We start from the raw sequence: 26,412 nt of genomic DNA on the forward strand, positions 1-26,412 counted from the left end.
CACAGCAATATTATCTTCTCATGGTGCTCCAGGTCATTTACAGGAATATGCTGCATAAATGCAGTGCATTCCTTTAGTAGTGCTATTTTGCTTTAGTGCTTTAATTGTAAAGCACCGAGTAATATGTTGGCAATATAAAAATGCCAATAATAATAAGTTCAAACCAAATAGTTTAAAAAGTTAAATTCTTGCATAGAGATTTATTCTTTAGTATATTATTTATACTTGTTTACCTGCTTACAGGTGGTGACTGGCTCAGGTTTGGACAGCCAGAAGTCTGACGAAGAATACAGGGAGCTGTTTGACTTAGCTCTAAGGGGTCTGCAGTTACTGTCCAAGTGGAGTGCGCATGTCATGGAAGTGGTGAGTACTAGAGACCTAACATTTCTGTTGGTCAGAAATAGATGCCCGTTCATTTAAGGGATAACATAATTTCCCAGGATTACTGATATATTGTTTATTCATCTCTGTCTGTGAGGTGTGAAAATTAAATTAAGGGTAAAAACCCACACCTATTTCTTCTGAAACTGGGTGCCTCCATCTTTACTCCCTGTCAGTCATTATGCAACTAGCACTCAGCTTGGAAGAGGTGAATGTTTAAATTTCTCATCTTCATGTGCAATGTTACCATGTCTGAACTGTATTATTATGTAATTTGCTAAATGTTTAAAGCAGGGTTGTCCAAAAGGTAGATCCCCAGATGTTTTGAATCTACAGATTCCATGATGCTTTGTTATTCTAAATGCATGCAAAACATCAGCAGAGTTGTAGTTCTACAACATCTGGACACCCCTGGTTTAAAGGGACCAGCTTTTTGACACCCCTGGTTTAAAGGGACACTTTAGGCCCCTAAAGCCGGCTAGAGTGATTTTTTATTTATTTTTTATTTTTTTGTGCTTCAGAGGAACAGACAGTCTTGCACTGCACCAACAGCAGTGGCAATAGAATAAGTATACACAGTTATACAGTATAGGGCAATCTATAATACAGCACATTTTTAGTAAGAATACGTTTTGCGTTCAGGAGTGGTACATACAGGCTGAGAGACATTTTAGCAGATAATTACGAGAGTGAACGTGAGCGGTGTAGCTAACAAATGTCATAAGAGAGACTGCACTTTTTATAATATGGAACATGCTAGGCATATAGGATATAGCTTACGGCAGTACAATGGTAACAGGTATAGGTAGAGAGCTTGAAGTGTAGTTAATATTACAATAACATGGTAGATAGTAAATAAGTCATTAGCTATGACTAACCACTATAATAGGAAGAATGGTTTCAGGCCAACATGAAATCAGTGCAGGCTAGTAATAGACTATCAGAGTATAGAGATGCCCACTATAGGCACTGTGACTGAAAAATCCTCCCATGAGGCCTCCCAGGTAAGCTAGGTATGAGTCCCTCATTGAGAACAGAAAAGAAAAGTAAAAACGTGCAGGAGACGGTAAAATGAACGACTATTATGCTTAGCACATAGTATATGTATCTTCGGTGCATTGCTGAAAGACCATGCGTAAGATGGAGGTTCCTGTGCTCAGTATTCAGGTCATGCCTCGCTGGGGTGCTCGACACTCCAGCCAGGAGAGTCTCAATGCAGAGAGACCTGCAGGCATATTGTGGGAATAAGGCAGGCATATTGAGGCTTGCAGGGTCCGAGTGGCGCGGAAACCCAGGGTAAGCTGTGAAACAGGCTCTTCGAGCTAGCCGGATCTGGATGTGACTGACTTCTTGGAGCAGGGTTAGCTGCATTTCTCCATGGTTGTGAGCTGGATTTAGGTTTTGGCATATGGGTTTGCAAGCCTGTGGGAGATGTTGCCGTCTTCGGCGCCATGTTCGGGCCCTCTCTTTCTCGAGGAAGTGCGTATCCGTGAAGGGAGTGTGCCGGCAACACCATGGGTAAGTGCTCCTCAGGTTTGTGCTTTTTAGCCTGCTGCTCCCTAAGTGCCAATTGACATTGAATAGGTCGTCCAACCTAGCCAACAAGTTAGGCTTCTCTTCGTTGTACTTGGGAGCGCATGTTGCTTCCGCCATTTTGCTTGACACCGCTTTTACATTCTGCTCGCACAGCACCATTATGTGAGTTCGTTGCAGGTGGGTTGCCTCTCAGGAGCAAACCAGGATCACCCCCACCGGTCCAGTGGGGGGGGAGGGTAGAATGTTGGTGGATCCACACCTCTGTTGCAGGGACAAGGAGAGGGGCCGTCTCTCCCTAGCTCCACCATCTGCAGGCCTTTGAACCACCTCGGACCCCTGATCACCAAAAACATTTGGGTAAAGTATCAGGCTTTTCACCAGGGTACCCCGAACTCAGGTAGTGCACCTCGTTTTTTGTGCAATCTCGGTTATGGTGAATATTCTTAGATAATCGGCTAGTAAAGCAGGAGCCCAGCTATCATGCGACTGCTCAGCTTGCTTGTTAGGCCCAGCCCAGGCTGAAGTGATTTATGTGTGAAGAGTGTGATCACTTTTTTTCATTTTACAAAAAGTTTAAATTGACACTTTTATAAAGAAACCTTGTTATACCCCGCTGGCTGTCATTCAGACAACTGGTCCTGTTTCTTCCTTGTTACTTAACGCAGCGGAGCTAAACGCTAAAGGTAGACAATTGCTCAGAGCACCTGTCTTGCAAATACTTCTCATTGAGCTGCATTGTGAAGTCTATGATTGGACTGCCACAGAAGGTCTAGGCTGGAGAAGAAGTGGAGGATTTAGACTTCAGACAAGACATCTTCAACTCTTTGTGATATACCGATGAGCAAAAATGTGTATCTACTAAATAGTGATTATTATTTATTTTGAATTTGGGCAATACATTAAAAAAAAAAAAAAGAAAAGGTTTCCACAAATTTTAGGTGATTTTTAAAAATTCTCTCTTTTTGTTGTGCAGATAAATACCAAGATGCCTGTTATGCCACAACAGCAGAAGCAAGCTCAGTTATATCAACATAGTAAACAATAGTATGGCATTTGATAATCCGCACACTTTTGTAGGTGTAGGAATAAGCAATGTTGATACAACTTAGAGAGGATATTCAGGCACAGAAAATATAGTAGACATGGTGATTGCATAGAAAAATTAAATCATGCTGGCTAGGTATGTACCACATTATACGATCTAGCACAGAGGCATGCTTGGGGTACATACTAGGCAAAACCAAATAAACGTTCACTGCAGGAGAGTGTCCCATTGTATAAGTGGGTAAGAAATAATGGTAGGCTTATACGCTAGTTATCCGACCTGCCTGCACCTCATGGTAGAGGGCCAATGCATTGAAGGTTTGTCAGTTTCAGCCAATGCCCAGCCTGTGCAGGAGTGTTATAGCTGGAGAGGGTGTCTGAATGTGGACCCCGCACCTGCCCTGGGGTATTACATGAGCCCTCACCAGTTTCCCACGGACCCAGTCACCTATAGTGTGGGAGTCCTTCCCCACATGGGTTTTGAAGTGCTGACTCCACTTCTCCTGCTCCAGGTGAGAGACTTGTGCCATGAGAGATGATCTGCTCTGAATCTTGGCCCAGAATTCATCAAACAGCCGGTCAAGTGCTTCTGAGAGATGGTCTTGGAGAGGGCCTTGTGTCGGTGCGTGCTGCTCTGGCACCATCTTGGATAATGCCCACATACACAGTAATAGTGAGGCACACTATATGTCCGGGGGGTGGGGGGGGAAAGGCCTAGTAGTCGGGTTAACGATCAGGTGCTGGGGAAGCGGCCGCCTCCCCAATGTGTTCATCTGCCGCGGCCCCGGGAGCTGCAGTCTGCCTTTGCTCGGGCCAGACCCGGCTGCTTCCAGTCAGCGAAAGATGCACCTTCCCTTTAGCAACGTGCGGGCTCACCACCAAGCCGAAAAATCATCCAGAGTAAGCTAGAATCAGGAGTTATTTACAATATTTTGTGAGAGCTAGCACAGCATGCGACTGTCGAGCATGGCGGTCAGGCCCCGCCCCAAATTTTAGGTGATTTTGAATGTTTTGTTCAATGCAGTAAATTGACAAGTGACAGTTCCCCTTAAAACGTCACTGTCATGCCAAATCACGTTTTTTTTTAAACCCCCCTCCACTACATCTAATTGACCCCTTAGTCACCCCCAAATGCCCCTAGGCCCCCCATATTTTAATCTTTATTTTCTGCCCCGATCTATATTCAGGGCGCTGCCATCTTTGTGTGGGTAGATGAAGTCCCTGTGGAACACGTCATCTGCCCACACTAGATAGCACTGAGATTCCCACACATGCCCAGTGAAACACTTGGACATGCGAACGGGAATTTCATCTATTCATTCACGAATGAATGAATAGAAAAATCAGACGAACAAACTAACACTGTGTATCAGTGTTCGTTTGTTCGTTCAGTTTATTACAAGGAGGGAGCTACAGGCGCGCAGCTCTCTCCTTGTAATATGTAAAGATAGAAGCGGCAGGGAGCAGTGCTCCCCGCCACTTCCTAAGCCCCCCCATTTCCTCCCTCACTCTATGGGGGTCAATATGACCCCCATATTAGCATAAAGGAGAATAAAATCTCCCGAATGCCCCTACTCGCTATACCATGAGTAGGGGCATGTCTACTAAACAGTAAGCAGCCTATGGCTGCTCACTGTAAAAAAAAAACCTACTATCTGGCCCCCACCCCTACGCGGTGTGTGGGTGCCATAAATTACAATAAGGGGGCGGACCTATTGTCCTCCCCTTGGCCCCCACCCCTGAGCGGCGGGTGGGGGCCATAATGATAATGAGGGGGGGGGACCTATTGTCCTTCCCTTCCCCCGTCCCCACCCCTGTTGGTGGGTGGGGGCCATAATGATAATGAGGGGGGGGAGACCTACTGTCCTCCCCCCCCGGCCCCCACCACGGGTGGGGGCCCTAAGTCAAATTTCCCCCCCCATCAAAGGTGACTAGGGGTCCCCAAGCCCCTAGTCAATCACCCCCCCCCTCCCCCCCCCAAATAAAAAGGCCCCTACCTACCCCCCTCACCCTAAAAAATAGTGAGGGGGGAATAAAATAACTAACCTGTAAAGTAAAATGAAACTTACCATTCAACGTCTTCTTTTTTCTAAAATCTTCATTTTTCAGCCCCAAAAAGGGCCAAATAAAAAACATCATACCCGTCGAACTTAAAATAAAATAAAAAACCTGAGCGCAAAAAAAAAAACCTGATGATAAAGAAAAAACCTGAGCGCAAAAAAAATAATCCTTCTTCACCCATGGAGGGCTCCACACAGACTGAGCTCTGCAGGGCGGAGGAAGGCTTATAAAGCCTTGCCCCGCCCTGCAATTAGGCTAAGAACACTCTGGTGGGTTTAAGCCAATCAGAGTGCTCTTTGTCATTTTACACAGCGTGGGAAAATTCCAACGAACTTTCCCACGCTGTGTAAAATGACACATAGCACTGTGATTGGATGGCTTGAAATCCATCCAATCACAGTGCTCTGTGTCATTTTACACAGCGTGGGAAAGTTCTTTGGAATTTTCCCACGCTGTGTGAAATGACACAGAGCACTGTTATTGGATGGCTTGAAGGTCCCCCCCCCCCCTCATTATCATTATGGCCCCCACCCGCTGCCCAGGGGTTGGGGCCGGAGAGGGGGAGGACACTAGGTTCCCCCCCACCCCCCTTATTATCATTATGGCCCCCACCCGCCGCCCCAGGTGGGGGCCGGAGAGGGGGAGGACAGTAGGTCCCCCCCCCACTCATTATCATTATGTCACGAGTGAAAATTGTGTTTTCCCCATCTGATATTCTACCTAACTTTGCATGTTTCACATTTAATTTGATCAGATATTTTTACTGTTATGTATAAGGATATCAGGAACAAATATTTGTTTGGCAATAAAACATGTAACTATGTATGTAGGATTTGAGTGATAAAAAGTGTATTTCCATCTTGTTCATTCAACACAATGAAAGGGATTGCAAGTGTTTACATACAATGGTAAACAAACAGCAACCTGGCCTCATATAAGTCTGACTAACCTTGACACTGTTTATCAGCCTTAGAGAAACACTGTAGCTTTGTGAGTACAAACATGTATTCCTACAGTGCTCTATTCTACTATTTAAATGTGAACATACAAAATATAGGAGAATACCCTTAATCTCTGTCAAACTTCAAAATATATTGCCAAAGGATGATATCCTACAGCAAATTATATTCTATTTCAGTGACAATATATATTACATGAAAAAGAATAATCACACAGAACAGAAAACTATATATGTGAAACTGTATGAAACAGACTTAAATGCAAATAAAAGTCCAGTAATAAGTCTGTGTAGTTGATAAATCCAGGTGATCTCCCTGGATGCTGCTATTCCATGATATAGCTCCAATCCATTAACATCATGTGGCAGATATATATATTTCAGCTGATATATATATATCAGCTGAAAATGGTTACTAGTCAATTTTAAGGCTCTGGAGTTCAACCAAACTAGAGTTTTAGTTGTAAAATAATCATGGAAATCTCTGAAAAGGCAGAATTTACATTAGAAAGCATGCAGGGACAGGCTATTGACTATAGTGTCCCTTTAAATCCTCATATTGTAGTCACAGTTATAACTAAACTCAGCAGTTCTTTAGATGTGACTATTAAAGTTCCAAGTTGCAGAGAGATCCTGCCAGGTTACATTGTTCATTAAAATGCTACAATAATTAGCTTGGTTCTCTGAATAGACACACAAACTATTCTCACAATAATTGCTGTTCTAGTGCTCGGGAGATAATTGTCCCCACTAATAGGGTTTTTGTCTGCTTTTATTCTTTGCCCAGTATTCGTGGAAGCTGGTTCATCCCACTGACAAGTTCTGTAACAAAGATTGCCCTGGAACCGCAGAAGAATATGAACGAGCCACACGGTATAATTATACCAGTGAAGAGAAATTTGCCTTTGTGGAGGTATGGAAAAATTTCCAGGACAATCTCATAGTCTTCATCTAGACATTACGAATTTATTTTCTGCCATATATTGCACAGGACATTTGGATCTTGGATTGTTCTAGAGGCATGCAAATAAATGACCTGTAAATCTTTATAATAAAAAAAGAGCATTGATCATGAAATATAGGGGTAACAGTAACTTGTAATACTCCACGCCATACTCTGACATCCATGTTGTTATGTATATTGTTCCTCGTTATGTATATATATATATATTTATATATGTACACAATAGGTCTGCACTCATCCAAATACTTATGCCCGGTGCAAATACTTCTGCCATATACAAAAAAAAAATCAAAGAATAGACATCACTCTCTGGTCTTTTTTCTGCTAAAACTTAGCTTATATATATATTTGTTAGGGTCTCACAAAAGGCAGTGTTTACATTACAGAGACTGCACTCACAGTCTGTGTGCATCAGAACCACTGTATTAAGCTGTAGTTGTTATGGTGCTTAGAGCGTCCCTTTAAATGGAAACTCTGTGTCCAAAATGCATTTCTTTCAATCAATGTTAATAGTTTAAACAATTTGCACTTACTTAAAGGGACACTATAGTCACCTGAACAACTTTAGCTTAATGAAGCAGTTTTGGTGTATAGAACATGCCCCTGCAGCCTCACTGCTCAATCCTCTGCCATTTAGGAGTGAAATCCCTTTGTTTATGAACCCTAGTCACACCTCCCTGCATGTGACTTGCACAGCCTTCCATAAACACTTCCTGTAAAGAGAGCCCTATTTAGGCCTTCTTTATTGCAAGTTCTGTTTAATTAAGATTTTCTTATCCCCTGCGATGTTAATAGCCTGCCAGACCCTGCAAGAGCCTCCTGTATGTGATTAAAGTTCAATTTAGAGATTGAGATACAATTATTTAAGGTAAATTACATCTGTTTGAAAGTGAAACCAGTTTTTTTTTCCATGCAGGCTCTGTCAATCATAGCCAGGGGAGGTGTGGCTAGGGCTGCATAAACAGAAACAAAGTGATTTAACTCCTAAATGACAGTGAATTGAGCAGTGAAATTGCAGGGGAATGATCTATACACTAAAACTGCTTTATTTAGCTAAATTAATTTAGGTGACTATAGTGTTCCTTTAAATACTAAAATACTTATTTCCTAAGCCTTAAAAACATACATTTCATTAGCTACAGAAATTATCTATGTATCTAATCAAGATGTACCCCTTTTTGCCCATCAGTGACCCCGTTTTCAAGTCAAATGCTTGTCAGAGAGAAGCATTAGGGAGACATCTCCATTCTAAATCTTCTGATAGAGAGATGGGTGGTTTTATTAAGACTTGGGCTCTATTAGTTCAAGTGCTATTTTAACTATTCATTTTTATGTGCCTATTAAAGTGGCGACTTGCCATATAAAGCTATTGTGGACTAAAAAAATCTCTGATGAGGGTCAACCATGAGATTTGAATTATATTATATTATTACCACTGGCAGGCTACATTTCTGCGAAGTAATTAGATGTGTTCTATCTCAGTTCAGAAGAAGACCTTAAAGTTATATGCTTTAAATAAAATTCCATTTCACTTTATAGAATATGTAAATAAAAACAAAAAACCCAGAATTGAATTAATCATTCAACATAGTATTATAGTAAATATAGAGAGTGTAAAATAGCCATTTCTTACTGATGATATTTATGAACCAAGTTTCTATTATTTAAAATTCCAAAGCCAACTATACTTCCATTTCAGCTAATTTGGTCTAAATTGTTTTAATCCACTTTGAATCTACAACTTGAATAACACTGACTGTTTTACTGTGCATCTCACGTTTGAACATGTGTTTTGTAGGTGATTGCAATGGTGAAGGGTCTACAGGTGCTCATGGGTCGGATGGAGAGTGTGTTTAATCAAGCCATACGCAATACAATATATGCTGCACTACAGGATTTTGCTCAGAGCATCCTCCGCGAGCCTCTCAGACAGGCAGTGCGCAAGAAGAAAAATGTTCTGATTAGGTATGGGTTTTTAAACCATCCAAGGGATGGGGTTTGTCAGTTGGTTAAATAATTACAGATTTCGCCTGATGATTAGTTTTAACACGTTACATTAAAGAATACTGTTGTGAAGATTATGGAATAGTTTACTTTACATTAAAATATCTTGGAATGTATGATCGGCACTCGCAATGTATGAGCGTTACCCCCTGCACCATGTACCATGTTTTGTATATTTTTACTTGTTCTATTATCTATTTTGATAAAAACTATATATCGGGGAAAAAAATATCCTGGAAGGTAGGATTCTTGTCATGACCATCCCATTGGCCGAAGAGTACTTACCCCTCTCTTTGAATACTGAAAGCCACACAAATCTTTCTTTTACATGCACAATACAAAAGATTAGTGACTGTAGCTATATGTAAGCCACATTCGTATACCCCTTCATGTTACTCTGGCTTTACCTGTAAAATTATCATTTTTGGGGATGGTATTTGATTGTAAATTCAGATCTACATTCAGACAGCTTCTTGAAAAAAATAAAAATAATTTTTGCTATGCAATAAAACAGTTTATTGATTATCAATATTGTTATGAGATTCATAATTATGATTGTGCAAAACAGTCTTAATTTACTGCATTGCTCATAAAAGTGTGCAGTAGATATAATGTGTTATTGTAATTCCTAAATAGAGTATAGCAGTGATGTCAAACCATGGAACAGCAAAGTTGTTGTACAGCATTTGCATAATTCTTTGTAATCAGATGTCTGCCGGACTGACTCGTTTTGTTTTCCCACTTTTTAGTGTCCTACAGGCTATACGTAAGACAATCTGTGACTGGGAGGGAGGTCGAGAACCACCCAATGATCCGTGCCTACGTGGAGAAAAAGACCCAAAAGGTGGTTTTGATATCAAAGTTCCTCGGAGAGCAGTTGGACCTTCCAGTACACAGGTCATTATTAGACTCCAAAATTATTTATTTTCTTTGTAGTTACAATGCGTTGCATTCTCAGTTAATTGTTTCATGTTTTATTAATTATTGTTTTTTATTATTGTGTGGTTTTGTTCTCCAGCTTTATGTACGAGCATTATCATATTATTCCCCTTTCTATAATTATTATTAATTATAAATATAAATATTTATTTTAATCATGGCTTGATTCTCACTGTGATATAACCCTTGTTAAGCATGGTATATTTCCACAGCCCATATAATTATTCCTGTTATTATCTCTTTGTGTAGCTGTACATGGTTCGCACAATGCTAGAGTCTCTGATTGCTGATAAAAGTGGCTCAAAAAAGACATTACGCAGCAGCCTGGATGGACCTATCGTACAAGCCATTGAAGAGTTTCACAAGCACTCCTTCTTTTTCACTCACCTACTGAACTTCAGCGGTAAATGGCTAATATAGCAGAGTTACTATGTCTATAGAAATTTCTAAGATTTGTGCAAAGTGCACTTTAAGGAAACACCAAGCCAACAGTAGACAACCAGCGCTCAAGATGTTGTGGACTACATCCCCCGATGCTTTGCCATCATTTTAGCTGTAAGAGCACTATGGGAGATGTAGTCTAAAACCGGAGTGCCACATTTTGTCTACCTCTGCACAAAACAGTCCATCAGAATGCACCTAAAACTGAAACATGCATAGGGAACCTTTCTGTTATCAGATGTAGGCTTCCTTCCTTGAGCAATGCAATGGTGCTCTGTTTCAGAATGCATATGCATTTTTGAGCTTCACTAATTTTGCTGTTTAATACAAACAATTTATATTGAAGCAGCACTGACTCTAGAAAGAGGCTGTATTTAGGCACCCGTAAAAAAAAGTGGGAAATAAAGTCTAATGCACACATTTATAATGAAGTAATATTACTTTTTTTAGATTATGTTTAGATTATGTTGTTTACTTTTTAATTTAGTTGTATTTCTGATTTTCAGAGGCTCTGCAGCAGTGCTGTGACCTTTCCCAGCTCTGGTTCCGTGAATTCTTCCTGGAGCTTACAATGGGAAGGCGCATCCAATTCCCTATCGAGATGTCAATGCCATGGATCCTTACTGACCACATCCTAGAGACTAAGGAACCGTCCATGATGGAGTAAGAGATTGTGGAAATCTCACAATAGTCATCACTCAGTTGTCTAAACAGAAATCAGTTGTAGCCCATGAGGAGTCCTTAGTGCAAAATGTACCTGATAAAATCTGGATGTCCAATACTTTTGGTATTAATCAATGGGGTATGATACAACCTGAAGCTAAAAGACTAGTTTTAGTAGCAGAGCTGTACAATTTGACTAACGTTCTAAAGGGAGTTGTTTCACACCAGAGCTTGTGCATTTCAAACTGCCACTCCTTTGTTCCAGTACTTATTTTCTGTTTTATGGAAATACGTAAAATTAGAAGAATATGCAAAAAATAAACTATAATAGCAGAACAAGGTGAGTGGGATTGCTTTCAATCCTATTCATACAAACCCAAAAGGGAGGCTAATGTCAGAATCATATTAATGAGTTTTAATTTTTTTGTGCTTTTTTTTTTTCCCTTTTGTTGTTGACTTGAATGTGGACAGTCTTATTTCTTGTGTATTCGTATTAACATTTATCCTGTTCCCTAGGTATGTGCTGTATCCTTTGGATCTGTATAATGACAGTGCTTACTATGCTCTCACTAAATTCAAGAAGCAGTTTCTCTATGATGAGATTGAAGCTGAGGTGAGTGCTGCATTTCTGACAGTGGTAGAGATCTCCGTATAATGCCGTAACGTAAAAGAGTTTATTTTGTGAAAGTAAGTGAAACTTTTTTGAATTGTAAAAGTTTCAGGTATTATTTCTTAAAAACCCTCTAATTGTTCGCTTTTTTGTTTTCAATTGTCACGCTAACGCACACTAAAAGTATATTTTATTTTCTTCTGAACAACATTAAGGGAGACAAAGGTTATATTGGCAAAAAAAACTACTGTTGAGATGCCAATGATACTTACAGCACTGTCACCAAACAGGAAGTTGTTGGTTAGGATGTTGTACATCTTGCACAAGATGACATACATTTTGCATCAGTACTGTCGCATTTACAGATAATTTAAATGTATTTTTCACTGTGAATGTATCTAGAGGTATTATATTTGTCTGTCTGTCTGTCTTTCTGTCCGTCTGTTTGATTGTCTCTCTCTCTCTTTCTGTCTGTCTATCTATCTATTTATATATATATATATATATATGTATATATATGTATACATATATATACATATACATATATATATATATATATATATATGTCTGTGTATCTATCTATCCTCATTCTCCAATCAAGATCTCTTTTTCTATAAATTCCTGTGCTCTTGTGTACTTGTCCTGCAGCATACGTTTCTCATGGTTTTCTCAGGGTTTGTGTTCATTTTTGATATATCAATGAAACCCTTTAATTGGTTCTGTTTGTTCTTGTTTGCTTTTGTACAACTCTCTCTGGATAAGCTTTTCAGACTTAACTTTTCAGACTTAAATGGTGACATCTTTAGATACATCATTTAAAAAGTTGATCCAAAAATATTGAATCATTTGTAAAGCTTATCCAAAAATGATCAAACCAAGGCAATAATTACATATGAAAGAACTGTATATACATTTATGTATTGGAAGTGACAATGACTGTAGGTGATGTGCTAGTAATTATTGTCTTGCTGCTCTACCAAAAGCTAAATTATTAATTATGCCACTGGGCATTAAACGTATTCTCAATTAGGGTAATGTTCTCTTTCTCTTCTTTAAATTGTACCTTAATATTGCCTTCTTTCCTCAATGTTATAAGTTGGTGTTTTCTTTTACTTTTGCTACAGGTCAATCTGTGCTTTGATCAATTTGTGTACAAATTATCTGATCAGATCTTTGCATATTACAAAGCCATGTCAGGCAGGTAAGAATTGCACACTTTCACACCCTCAATCAAAACAGAGACACATAAACTCAATGTATAGGAGCCTGTTTAGCTCAGTATATTTGATTGTAATCAGGGGAAAGTTCAGCGTCTCCATGCAGAGAGTGGAGACACTAAACGTCAGTGCTGTACACTGTCCACCTCTAGTGGACGTCTGAGGAGTGATACCTAGAGGTGTTCATATGCTGTAATGTAAACACTGCCTTTTTCTGAAAAGGCAGTGTGTACATTAAAAAGCCTGCAGGGACTGACTATACTTACCAGAAAAACTATAGAAGTCACTATAAAGATAAAATGCATAAGTGAAAAGAAAATTCTGTAAATTAGCATAATTTAGCAAATTAGCATAATTTAAAGGAACACTATAGTTTTTGGGATTGTCTCTCTGCCCCCACCCCCTTTTGCATAGCAATTAATGGATTAAAAATCAATACTTTCCTATGGGGATTTTGAGGATGCTGGACATCTTCATGCAAACCTTGAGGACGTCCAGCGTCATTTCACAGCTTTAGACTCTGTGAAACAGTAGGAGGCTCCTCTGGTGGTTGTTTGGTAGATACATAAAATTACTCCATACATAAAATTACTTTATTTTGTACATGCATCATGTGTTTCAAATGATTGTTGCATTGTTTCCTCCAAAGATATGAAGTACTTCCTACACCAGTTTTCACAAACCATTAACAGTCCTTGATTTAGGGACCACCCAGTTCGTCCAGTGGAGGATACAAATTAAACAGATCATTAGTGGCACAGAGCAAACTGATTTCAGAAGCACTGTATTGAGGAATACCTTTAGAGAATGAAAATGTTGTTCTAACCAGCTTGTCTTCTCTCTTCAACAGTGTTTTGCTTGATAAACGCTTCCGTGCAGAGTGCAAGAATTACGGCGTGATTATTCCATATCCACCATCTAATCGTTATGAAACTCTCCTTAAGCAGCGCCATGTGCAGGTGGGAGACATGGATTTTTGGGGGAGAATCTATGCACCAACATATATTAAGTGCATGTGATAAGTTTTGGCCTCATGTTCATGCTGTATTTTTATCCACAATCAAATCTCATTACTTTTGCCAAAAAATACTTCCTTATTAGACATATATTATTAGACATATATTGACTATGTACTCAACTCAATGTCAGATGAGCTGCACACATGACTCTGCCCCATAGTCAATCACTGTCTTCTTAATATCTGCCCTCTTTCCCGTGGTTGTTTGTAGCTAAGACATGTTATCAGCTTCACTCACACTGATCTCTTATTAGAGCCTGATAAGGTGCCTGTAGGTACCAAATTCTAGAGTCCCCTGCTCCCCAACCCAACAAAAGACAGATATAAAGAATGTATTAACTAGACATTGCAGGCCTAAAAACATCTAAAATAAAATATTCATATTTGACAACTGCATAGGTATAAATGTAAGTATGTGCGATTAGCCACAACATTAAAACCACGTACAGGTGTAATTAATAACATTGATAATAGAGGTGGGATATAAAAGGCAGCAAATGAAGAGTCAGTTCTAGAATTTCATGTGTTGAAAGCAGAAAAAATATTGGCCAAATGAAAAAATCTGAGTGATTTTGACAAGTACCAAACTGTGATGGCTAGACAACTGGTTTAGAGCATCTCCAAAACATCATGTCTTGTGGGGTCTTCCCAGTATGTAGTAGTCACTGAACCGGCGTCATGGTCTTGGATGGCCATGGCTAATTGATGCTCGTGGGGAGCGGAGCCTAGCCTGTCTGGTCAAATCACCCAGAAGAGCTACTATAGCTCAAATTACTGAAAATCTTAATGCTTTACAAGATAGTAAGGTGTCAGAACACACAAATTTGCTGCATATGGGGCTGCAAAGCCACAGTCTGCCTCGCCTGATGAATCACATTTTCTTTTAGATAATGTGAATGGCTGTGTGCATGTGCGTCATTTACCTGGGGAAAAGATGGCAGCAGGGTGTACCATGGGAAGAAGGCAGGCCAACATCAGCGGTAGGCAATCTTTGGCACTCCTGATGCTGCCGTGAGCATTATCTCCCACAATGTTCTTACAGCCAAATTACTGGCAAATAATCAGGGGAGATGTAGTCTACAACGTCTGGAGTGCCAAATGATGCTTACCCCTGATACACATACTAAAAAAGAGCATAAAAAGTTATATCTCAAGAGAGCATTCAAGACACAATGACCATTCAGCACACTTGCAGCAGTTATAGTACCTAGAGTCCCTGGGCACTGTGCCAGCAATCTGTCTGACTGTTAACACACAGCTTGACTCTTACCTTGCAGACATCAGCGTAGGAACCAAATAAAATCTGGGGGGATTGCCTTTTTAGTAACCCCAGCCCCACTTACGGAGCATACAGATTTCTGCAGTTTTCTCAGGCAAAATGATATATTATCGCTAGGTAGTCTATAGAATGGGATAACCAACTCCTAGCACGTTTTGTTTTTCTTATCATTCTTAAACAGTGAAACATACAATCATTAAAGCTACATCAGATTTTCTGTGGTGATTTGTCTCCCTCATCCCCTCCTCCTGGTTCCTGCACCCATGCTTGCAAGGTGCCAGCTGTCTGTGAACCTCAGCTCATAAACAGTTTGACAGATTATTAGCGGATGGCCCATGAGGACTCGTGGCAACACAATGTCACTTTAATAAATATAAGTAATAATAAGCATATTTGTTTAAAGAGTCCAAAAGACCATGCACACGCCATATATTTGTTTATTGGTTTTAAGACAATACCACATGCTTTCTATAAGCAGACATTTTTATTTTCCCACTATCAGTCCTACAAACACACAATCAAGCTTGTTTCCCTTTGTATTTTCCCAGGCACTTATATACCCATCTATTGCTGAGCTCACTTCAGTGATTTGTAACTCGCCAAAAACTTTACTTAGTGACTGGAACAAAAAATATTTTATTTTGTGAGCTACTGCTACTCTGTTAGTGACTGGAGTAATAACTCTGTTTTCTGTAGTCCATTATCAGCATCATTGCGTGAGCAGCCGTTATCAGCCAAAGTTTGATGTTTCCGTCCCATAATATACCCAGGTTATTGCATAACACTGGTTATTTTTATCACGACAACAAACCGGTTAAAATGTATTTTTAAAGCCAATTTGAGATATCACTGGTAACAGACAAAGTAGATATAGACCATATGCCTGAAAATACCAATAGTAGAACAGTGACCATTATTAAATCCAAATGATCTGTTTGGACCGTAAGAAGCTTCATGACAAGTGTTATCATCATTCAAACATTCAGTGAAAAACAGTGATTTGTAATTTTCATTCTTATCTTCCAATTAGTTGTTGGGGAGATCCATTGACCTGAACAGACTAATCACTCAGAGGATCTCAGCTGCCATGTATAAATCTCTGGATCAGGCGATCAGCCGCTTTGAAAGTGAGGACCTGACCTCCATCGTGGTGAGTCCTGCCACTGTCAATAAGCTACAGTGCTTAGGGTGTTTATTAGATTTTCTATCTCTCTTCATGTTAGATATAAGGATTACAATGGAGCAAGGGTGTAAATACTAGCATGTCTGGTCTAATTATAGGACTTGTAGCGCAAAAGAATTGGGGTTCACCACTGCAACAGATTGTCTAAACATAGAGAGCACGGAGGAACCTACCTGGGGTCCAGACTAAAATATTATTGGGAGTTCTTATCTATGCAGTCACGCAAGCTCACATTTACGCAAAGACCCCTCCTAGTGATATCTCAGCCTAAAGGAATTCATCTGGAAGAAGAATAAATAGTTTTCAATAGTTTAATCCCTGGATTTAAATCTAAACTTAAGTCCCTAAATTATGGTTTATGGGTCACCTATGGTTGGCATGATATATCTTACTTATTGGACCCAAGAAAGCTGCCTAACATATATATCTGCCCCTGGGAAAAGCCTAAAGAAGGTGTTTTGCTGAATTAGTTTCACTATATATCATATTACCTTTGAAGAATGGCATCCTGAGCTAATTCTACAACTGAAGAATGAGCCAAGAACATAATGCCGTGGACATCATTTTGCTCACTTCCACAAAACGTTAAGATACACTGGTTTATAAAATATCCTAAACAGCTACATCAACACCTTACAAATATTTGTAAGATGTGAAAAAAACATTTTGGCAATATATTAGCTTTGTAAAAGGATGTAGGCTGTAAGCAATGGTTTGCTTTTTCTCCATTTAATTTCTTCCTTAATGGAAAACTTTGTGGCGTTTCAATGCAGGTTGAGGGCACATTAAGTTGCAGCATATTCCAGTGCTGTGTGTTTGTAATGCAGGGAAGATAAATAGTTGCTGTAATAGACAGTGGTCTCCCACTCCTCTTCACACACTAGATGACTTAACATGGAAAGTACGTAGGAATTATTGTGACTGCTATTAGGGAGGCTGAAAATACTCATGAATGGTGCTCTGTAATTTCATACTCGAGTTCCATCTTTTCAAAAATATGATTTCCAGATAAAGGTAACACCTGAGCCAACCTTTTTTTTAACTCCTTGCAATGCTTTTTAATCTTAGGAATTGGAATGGCTTCTTGATATTAATCGGCTGACTCACCGACTACTCTCCAAGCACCTGACCCTGGACAGTTTTGATGCTATGTTCCGAGAAGCCAATCATAATGTTTCAGCTCCCTATGGGAGAAACACGCTACATGTCTTCTGGGAGCTCAACTTTGATTTTCTGCCAAACTACTGCTACAATGGCTCAACAAACAGGTGAGTCTCAGCACCCAAATTTGGGGTATTCATGGTGAATTGTCCATGTTGAAAATACACAAAACGTTATTGTTAAATATTAAGGGAGTATCTTTTTTCTACATTTACAAGTTAATGATGTTTAACCCCTTAAGGACCAAACTTCTGGAATAAAAGGGAATCAGGACATATCAGACATGTCATGTGTCCTTAAGGGGTTAAAGATGGTTTAAATTGTAGGGTGTCATTTTTTTTAAGGATTTGGAACTGAATAATGCCACCTATGGTAAAATAACTGTAGAATATCTTATTTAAAATGCTTACAGACTCCCACATTCTCAGTGAGAAATCAGTGTATTGCTGTTATGCAAATTTATGTAAAAAGCACTCTGTGTCCCAGATAAGTCAAACACAGATAAATTCCAGTATTTTCAAGGACTTAAAATAAAGCCCAGTGCTATTGTTGAGATAGCTACGGTGCTCATGCTGTGCTCTTAAAAACTGATCATTAAATATTCAGTCTGTCCTTTAATTTGTTTCCTTTTAACTCCGTAGTCTTTGAAGCAATACTTATGTTAAATCTAAAGGTAGACTTATTGATAGCCGCTCCTCAGAGAAAATTAGCATCCTCTGTAGCCTAGAAATGTGATGGTCTAAATCAGTTCTCATGCACACCAATATCCAAAGGTTTCATCCATATCTCATTGAAAAAGAAATGCTAAATTCTTAACTGCTGGAGTATCAGTGCATCAGAATGTGTGTGACTTAGAGAATGTAATTGTACCAGTGCATATATTGTGGGTAGTGTTCCCCACCTCGCCGATGTACAGGATACTTTGGGGCTGGAAGTGAGTCTTATAACACTGACCATTCCAGTCCAACCCCTTCTAAAGCTGCACACGTAGAAATGCCAAGTTGCATGCATCATCAGTTAAACATGTTGTATGATTTGTGGTAAATTTAAAGCTGCAGGCAGTCCAATGCACTCCTGTGGTATTTAACTTCACTACTAAACCCTTATACCCTGTATAGCTCCCTATAATCCTTTCAGTATTGGTAGTTGATCAGTTATATACAAATCAAGTGCTCTGCTAAACACTATATGGTACTTTATTTGTATTGAAAGAATGATGAAAGGCTGATGAAATCATTCCTGCTTTTTTCATTTTGGTATCATATTTCTAGGTTTGTCCGTACTGCAATTCCCTTCACACAGGAGCCACAAAGAGATAAACCTGCTAATGTCCAGCCGTATTACCTGTATGGGTCAAAGGTCAGTGAATCTAATAGTCTTTAAGAAACCTAATCACTAAGCCTGGTATTGTATTAGGAGCCCTACCATGTTTAACCAGATCTTCTAGAGCAGGGGTGCCCAAAAGGTAGATCACCAGATGTGGCAGAACTTCAAATCCCATGATGCTTTGCATACCTTTGAAAATGGTTTTTCAATGACAAAGCATCATGGAAGCTGTAGTTTTAAGACATCTGGGCATCTACCTTTTGGGCACTCCTGTACTAGAGATACCAGATTGCCATTAGGCTTTTACATCTGTAGGTAAACGCTATACTTACTAAGGTTAAATGCATCAATGTGATTTAGTCTGATTTTTAACATGTTTGTTGCTTGTAAAATATTGTTCATATGCAGCTTAAATATTGCCAGTTGTTCCTTATTTACTGAGTAGATATGTTGGTGTTTCTATTTTCGTTGTCTTAGTAATGACATTTTCATGTAATATCTAACTTGGTATGGCAGAATCTTGGAAATACATTTACGGGACTAACAGAATTTGGAGCCATGGGCTTTTATGAGCAATTCCTGAAAGCTTGTTGTTTCGAAATATTTTATTTAAATGTATATGATATAATGTATCTCTATAAACCTGATTGTGTTTAAAAAATATTATTTTCCTCTGGTCCTTTTTCCTACAGCCGCTCAATATTGCTTACAGCCACATATATAGCTCGTATCGGAATTTTGTGGGACCTCCTCACTTCAAAACAATTTGCCGCCTGCTAGGGTACCAGGGAATTGCAGTAGTAATGGAAGAGCTTCTTAAAATCGTCAAGAGCCTGGTGAGAAGGGAGTGAAATGAGAGCTTGTGTACAGGAGGGAGGCTTTATGAATGGAGATGCCGTTATCTGAAATGGATTGCAAGTAATCACAGAATGAATGACTCAGTGGGCTCTGTTTTATCTCTGCAGTAGGAAAATGGCTATTTAGTCATCAGTGATAAGCTAATCTTTGGTAATTAAATCCAGCTCATTGAGTGATACAGACTGTGATGTTTATTATAAATTAGATCAAAACTGACTAAGTATACAGTATATACACAAATTAAGATAGCAGATATAAACAAATGGACTTGTCTGTTATGTCCATAGTTAAAGGCACACTAAGCAACAAAACAACCTTAGTTAATGAAGCAGTTTTGGTGTATAGATAATTTTTTGCAGTCTCACTGCTAAACTAGAAGTTAAATCAACCTTTTTATGAAGCCCTTGCCACTGACACATCTCTGAAAACCATTATTTTTTTCAACGTTAAATTGCTAAAGTAAGCACACGGTGCTGTAAATTTGGTTTGAAAAGTAAACAATCTTTTTCATGGAGGCTGTGTAAGTCACAGTCAGGGGAGGTGTGGCTAGGACTGCCACAGTTAGGACTAGGAATGATAGGTTGAAGAGGATCCTGCTCAAACGAGCTTACACTCTACATGCTTATCTATCACATAAACAGCAAGTTTGTGTGTAGACAGCTAAAAATAAAGATGCCAAATATCCTACATCTTAGTATATATAAGGAAACTGAGTTGCTGAATTTAAAAAATTAGGTTAATTAGATAAAAAATAATTTTAACAGTTTATGTTATATGGATATAATGTCCATGTGGAATAAGTACAATTGCCCCTAGCTCAATCATCCAATTGAAAACCTCATGTAATGGAGGGAATTCAACTCTGCATAATGCTGTGAGTAAAGAAATGCATTAATTATTGGAGATTGTGAATGTTTATAAATGATGGACTGGGTGCCTTGAGCAAAGCTGTTAAAGGGACACTATAGGCACCCAGACCACTTAAGCTCATTGAAGTGGTCTGAGTGCACTGTCCCTATTGCTCCACAGAAACTGCAATGTTTACATTGCAGCACTAAGCCTGCCTCCAGTGGCTTTGTCCCAGACAGCCACTGGAGGCGCTTCCTGGATCCTAATGGACCTTAGTTCCAGTAACTCTGCATGAGGACATCCAGCATCAGATTTTTCCCCATAAGATGTCACTGGACATCGGAGGAAGCGGGGCCATGACCCAGCACTGAGGGACAACAGTGCTGGGGTAAGGTAAGTAAATACATGGTTTTTAACCCATTATTCACTGCAGTGGTGATGCGCCTGGGATGGGGGAGGCAAAGGGATCTATGGTGCCAGTAATACAGCTTTGTATTCCTGGGACTTATAGTATCCCTTAAAGCATTTTATTAAAAACATGAAAAATAAATGATTGCAAATCAATGGTCTGCCACTGGTAAATGTAGTGTAGAGATCTCGACTTTTTAACATACAGAGGTTTCAAGCAAAGTTGGTTTGACTGTTTTACTTTTTAGCACTTTCCACCTATAAATGTCCCTCATTGTGTCATTGAACAGTTTGATTTTCTTGTCACTTGCAGCTGCAGGGAACCATTCTCCAGTATGTCAAAACACTTATTGAGGTCATGCCAAAAATCTGTCGGCTGCCACGTCACGAGTACGGATCTCCTGGTAAGTCTGAAAAGGAACATAAAGTGGATGGAGTAATAAAAATAAAACCAAATCCAAACGGTCTGTTTTCCAGTGGTCTCTTTTTTTATTCATTCCATAAATTGCAAAAGTGGTTATTTATGTAAATTTTGTCAAGAATATAAAACATTGTGTATAGTTTTTATTTTTGTCTACTGTATCTCTTATATTACACATCATATTATATACTTCCTCATCCCTTCCCATTCCATGTAATAGGTAATATGCTTTCTGGTAGCTTCCCTTTCCAGGCTGTCAGTTTTTTTTTTTTGCCAGCTCTTTAACATTGAACTTTTTGCACTGAATCAGGGATACTGGAGTTCTTTCATCACCAGCTGAAGGATATTATAGAGTATGCAGAGCTAAAGACTGATGTTTTCCAGAGCCTGCGAGAGGTGGGAAATGCAGTACTCTTCTGTCTGCTTATAGAGCAAGCTCTGGTAAGGAACACACAGTCTTTGAGATGAGTGCATGATACAATACATGTTATCCATGATTATAATATCCACGTGTATGCAATGAATGCAGTTTCGGGGTATGTGTATAATTTAATCTGTACATATGTTAGTTAATACTGTATAGACTGAATTATCCAATTTATCCGAAACACACCTTTAACATTTATCGGTGACAGTGCCACTGTAAAAAGTCAAACATTAAATAAAATAAAACAATAAGGGCTTGTTGCTTATTATTACCGGATTTCTAGCTCTACTTTTAGAGAGTAGCAGCTGGTTACTGACTGCAAAATTTTAACAGCAGTGACAGGAATTTACCAGTAGCCAATTCTCGAAAGCCGGTAGCTAAGTAACGTGGCTCCCATTATGGCTCCCATTATTTTCTATGGAAGCAGCTTCTTACCACTATTTAGGGGCAGCTTTCTGTTGGTTGGTTTCCAACTCTGTCACTCTTCATTATCGGCTACCATTAACTTTAAAGGCTTCCGGCCTGGTGTACAGAGGTTAACAACATTAAATTACTACTTAATATTGAAGCAAAAAGTGTTTTTCCGACCTTGTTGCGAAAGTTTACTTACCGGTTACTACCAGCTACACAGGGTGAAGTGCCCATACTCAGGTGTTTATCAGCAAGTCGGTAATATGCCCTGGTTGACATCTGTAGGGAAAGCTGATTGGCTACATAAATTTGGAAACCTTGTGTTAATTTGTAGCTGCTATAAGCTACCACTTATTGTTAGTAGCGACATTTTGTGACTGATTGCTGTTTCCCCACAAGACCTAATGCCATATTATCTTTTTCTTGGACTCTGTGCTGCCATTGAATCTGGCAGGAAAAGTAGCAAATGCTATATCTTTCTGCAAAATTTAAATAGACACTATAGCCCCCAACATAACTATGGCTTGATGTTGTTGTTCTGGTGAGTACAGTCAGTCCATGCAGACTTTTTGCTGTAAAAACTGCCTTTTCAGAGAAAAGGCAGTATTTACATTGCTCCCTAGGGACACCTCCATTGGCAGGGTTTACATTGCAGTCACTCAGACGACCACTAGTGATGCTTTCTGGGTGTGCAGCACTGACATTCAGCATCTCCACTCTTTGCATGGAGGCGCTGAACTTTCCCCATAGAGATGCATTGGCTGCTTGGCCAACTCAGCATTTTTCCACACATGTGCGATAGTCTCCAAATGCTTTCCTATGGGAAAACAATGGATTAGCTTTAATCATCAATTTTGATGATCTCAGCAAAGGAGCTGGAGTCAGCGCTGGTTGAAGGCAAGTTCTAACCCTATTAAATGGGGGGTGTGGGGGCAGACACTTAAAATCTTTTTTTTTTAACACTATAGGGTCAGGAATACAAAAGTGCATTCCTGACCCTATAGTATTCCTTTAATTACAGTCACAGCTCTGCCGAGTTTCTCTATTGAATTCAAAAGGGTGTTAATATAGGCCATGAAGTTCACTTGGCAAGTCCATCCTATTTGCCTTCCTAATGATAATTGTTTGGGTGTATAAACCAATAACACCCAGCTTTCCAAACTCTAGTCTTTGAATACATCTTTGGGTATTGTACATGGTTCACTTTATCTAATGGTCACTTCTTTCTCCTTGTCTTTTTGTATTCCAGTCTCAGGAGGAAGTGTGCGACCTTCTTCATGCTGCACCCTTCCAAAACATTTTGCCACGTGTCTACATTAAAGGCAAGTCATGGTGGTGATTTAAAAGAGCCAGCACACTGTTGAGGTTATCACGTGACATTTCCTACTGGTTATTGGTTATCACAATGTAATTTCATGTCTTTCCCACGTTGTTCTCTGTTTTTTAGAGGGTGAACGATTGGAGGTGAGGATGAAACGACTGGAAGCCAAGTATGCCCCTCTCCATCTGGTTCCATTAATTGAAAGGCTGGGAACTCCACAGGTATATATATAGATATATCTTACTTTTTGGAAGATTACTGTTTGACTGACAATAAACATTTTTGTAATTCCATGGACAGACAGAACAATGACATAAAAGACAAAACCTGCAAATTCCATCCCCAGGGCAAATATAACCAAATGACCCAGTAGGACAATGACCTAAAACACCGCAACCTCCTTCAGTAAGCTGAATGCACTCTGGCCAGGTACTTCAAACACACATGGACAATAGCCAAAACTGACTACACACAAAGCTATGGAGATAACCACAGAAATTATATTTTTCTATTTTAAGTGTCCACCATGAGGACTTATGCTTTTTGCCTAGATTATGTTGCTAAAAGAATCTGTCATATGAGCACAGAGCAGCATATAACTGTAGTCATCTGCAAAAGCCTGCTCCTTCTGTACCTGATGTCTAAAGACAAAGCTATATTCTGTGCTGTGTCTGTCCACATATCTGAGCAGTGTGTGCACACTATACAAATCAACAGTAACACAGTACTTTCTTTACCTTCCTTAGAGTTTACCCCAGAATTATATTTTTTATTTTTTTATTTTTATAAATAAACCTCTTTAGGTTTTTGAATAAAACCAATGACTGATCTTACAGGAGGATGAGTTGCTCAAAAAGTATCTGTAAAAAAAAAAACAAAAACAATTAATTCAATAGATATCTACAAATATAGAGAAGTAGTTTAAGAGGAAAGATTGTATTTATATTATATATATATTTTTTTTAAATACCTCCCTTTCAAAGGTTAATTACCACATTAAAAATGAAACCTATTATATGGTCCATAAGAATTTAGTTTTTGTGGTATTTGTGAAACACTTTGCAAAACTAAAGGAGTGTTTCACATATGTGTCATAAGCAATTTCTACATAATTATAACAGTACATTAAATTACTAGGGAGTGCTGACTGACACACAGGTCTCCATTATTAAAGGAACTCTCCAAAGACCATAATCACTATGGAGCACTGATGTTATTATGGTGCCATAAGTGTCCTGGTACCCCCCAGTCTAAGTAGTCATACCATTTGCAAATGGTTTGACAATTTACATTTAAGACAACATTCTAGGATGTTTAAATACAAAAAGACAGAGTAAATCAGGAGTATATGCCAGACTGGAACACAAGAGCAAAGAAAATCACTGGAAAATGAAAAAACCTTAACCTTTAATAGATTCCAGTTAAAAATATAATATAACTCATATACTAATATGATCCCCATAGTTTTAAAACAATATTTCTTCTGCTAGAGACACAAGTATGTGTTTAGTCAATGTAGGACATAATAATGGATCCTGCAATAAATCAGAGCTTCCAATACCGGTATATAAAGCTGCTGACAGAACCCCAGATGGCTGAAAATCGTGATTTGAGTCCCCTAAGATCAACAGGAACAGATCAGTAAAGGACTTATTTATGGATCCTGCGATCTGTCAGGGCTTCTAGTACAACTATGTGAAGCAGCTGACAGATCCTCAGACAGGTAACATATCCTGCGGTCTGTTGGAGCTTCTAGTACCATTTTGTGAAGCTGCTGAAATATCACCAAACGGGTAGAGATTGTTGTCTTTACGGTAATGAGCCCCCTTAGATCCACGGGAATTAATCAGTGAACCTATAGGGAAAGGGTGCAAGAATAAGGTATTCAGCCCTATTAAGAATGTATTGAGCTGTAAAATTGACAACTACATAAAAGTTAAAAAGTAACTGGCAGATATACTGGTTGCAATCTGATAAATATGGTTGCAACAATATTTGTCTCAACTTGTTCCGATCGGAGCTGAAGCAAAAATTCCCTACCTTACCCTCACTCTGTCTTCAGCTTGAAATTTTTGTTTTAGCTCCGATCGGAACGAGTTGAGACCCAGATTGTATTGGAAGCTCTGATTTATTGCAGGATCCATTATGTCCTACATTGATTAAACACATATTTGTGTCTCCAGCGGAAGGAATATTCCTTTAAAACTATGGTGATGGTATTAGTATATAAGAGTTATATTATATTTTTAACTAGAATCTATTAAAGGTTATGTTTAATTCATTACCCAGTGATTTTCATTGTTCTTATCTTTCAGTACACTGGGTATATCTGGCATATACTCCCTTGCTATACTACAGATCCAGCTATTTTGAAGTAAAATTTGAAATTCACTTTGAATTCACCATGAATTCTCACTTTAGTGAATAACCCTGTTATGACTTGTTAGCCACTGACAGACCAGTGACTGAGGGAAAATATGAAAAATCAATGTCCTCTTTTTGTACCATTGATATTTCAATGGAAATATAATTCATGATCCACAGATTTGTACTCTCTCACATATTTTCTCTAAGCAAATTGCCATTGCTCGGGAAGGAGACCTTCTGACCAAAGAGAGATTGTGTTGTGGCCTTTCCATGTTTGAAGTCATCCTGACTCGAATCCGCAGCTACCTGCAGGATCCCATCTGGCGAGGACCACCCCCTACCAATGGCGTAATGCATGTGGATGAATGTGTAGAGTTTCACCGGCTCTGGAGTGCCATGCAGTTTGTATATTGCATCCCTGTGGGAACCAATGAGTTTACAGCGGAGTGAGTCAGTTGTCTTTTTTGTGACATCGTGCATGCATCACTTGAATATTATGCAGACAAATAATTTTCGGTTTCATTTGATTTTTGTTTCATTTCATTACCTGTATGCTTGTTTACTT

General features: G+C 39.1%; 1 protein-coding gene across 1 annotated transcript in view; it reads left to right on the top strand.

Annotated features, from left to right (window-relative positions):
- CYFIP2 (cytoplasmic FMR1 interacting protein 2) overlaps window positions 1–26,412 on the top strand; it is a 77,881-nt gene that overhangs the window by 47,181 nt on the left and 4,288 nt on the right. Inside the window, exons 13-30 of the mRNA XM_063447757.1 lie at window positions 244–363; window positions 6,768–6,893; window positions 8,743–8,909; window positions 9,698–9,845; window positions 10,137–10,290; window positions 10,835–10,991; window positions 11,508–11,604; window positions 12,726–12,802; window positions 13,669–13,777; window positions 16,146–16,265; window positions 17,367–17,566; window positions 18,731–18,818; window positions 19,478–19,621; window positions 21,214–21,304; window positions 21,632–21,762; window positions 23,409–23,481; window positions 23,607–23,701; window positions 26,055–26,293. Of these exons, the coding sequence (XP_063303827.1) occupies window positions 244–363; window positions 6,768–6,893; window positions 8,743–8,909; window positions 9,698–9,845; window positions 10,137–10,290; window positions 10,835–10,991; window positions 11,508–11,604; window positions 12,726–12,802; window positions 13,669–13,777; window positions 16,146–16,265; window positions 17,367–17,566; window positions 18,731–18,818; window positions 19,478–19,621; window positions 21,214–21,304; window positions 21,632–21,762; window positions 23,409–23,481; window positions 23,607–23,701; window positions 26,055–26,293 (2,336 nt within the window). The remainder of the gene's footprint in view (window positions 1–243; window positions 364–6,767; window positions 6,894–8,742; window positions 8,910–9,697; window positions 9,846–10,136; window positions 10,291–10,834; window positions 10,992–11,507; window positions 11,605–12,725; window positions 12,803–13,668; window positions 13,778–16,145; window positions 16,266–17,366; window positions 17,567–18,730; window positions 18,819–19,477; window positions 19,622–21,213; window positions 21,305–21,631; window positions 21,763–23,408; window positions 23,482–23,606; window positions 23,702–26,054; window positions 26,294–26,412) is intronic.

This window comes from Pelobates fuscus, chromosome 3 (assembly GCF_036172605.1).
Source record: "Pelobates fuscus isolate aPelFus1 chromosome 3, aPelFus1.pri, whole genome shotgun sequence".
Taxonomy (NCBI): Eukaryota; Metazoa; Chordata; class Amphibia; order Anura; family Pelobatidae; genus Pelobates; species Pelobates fuscus.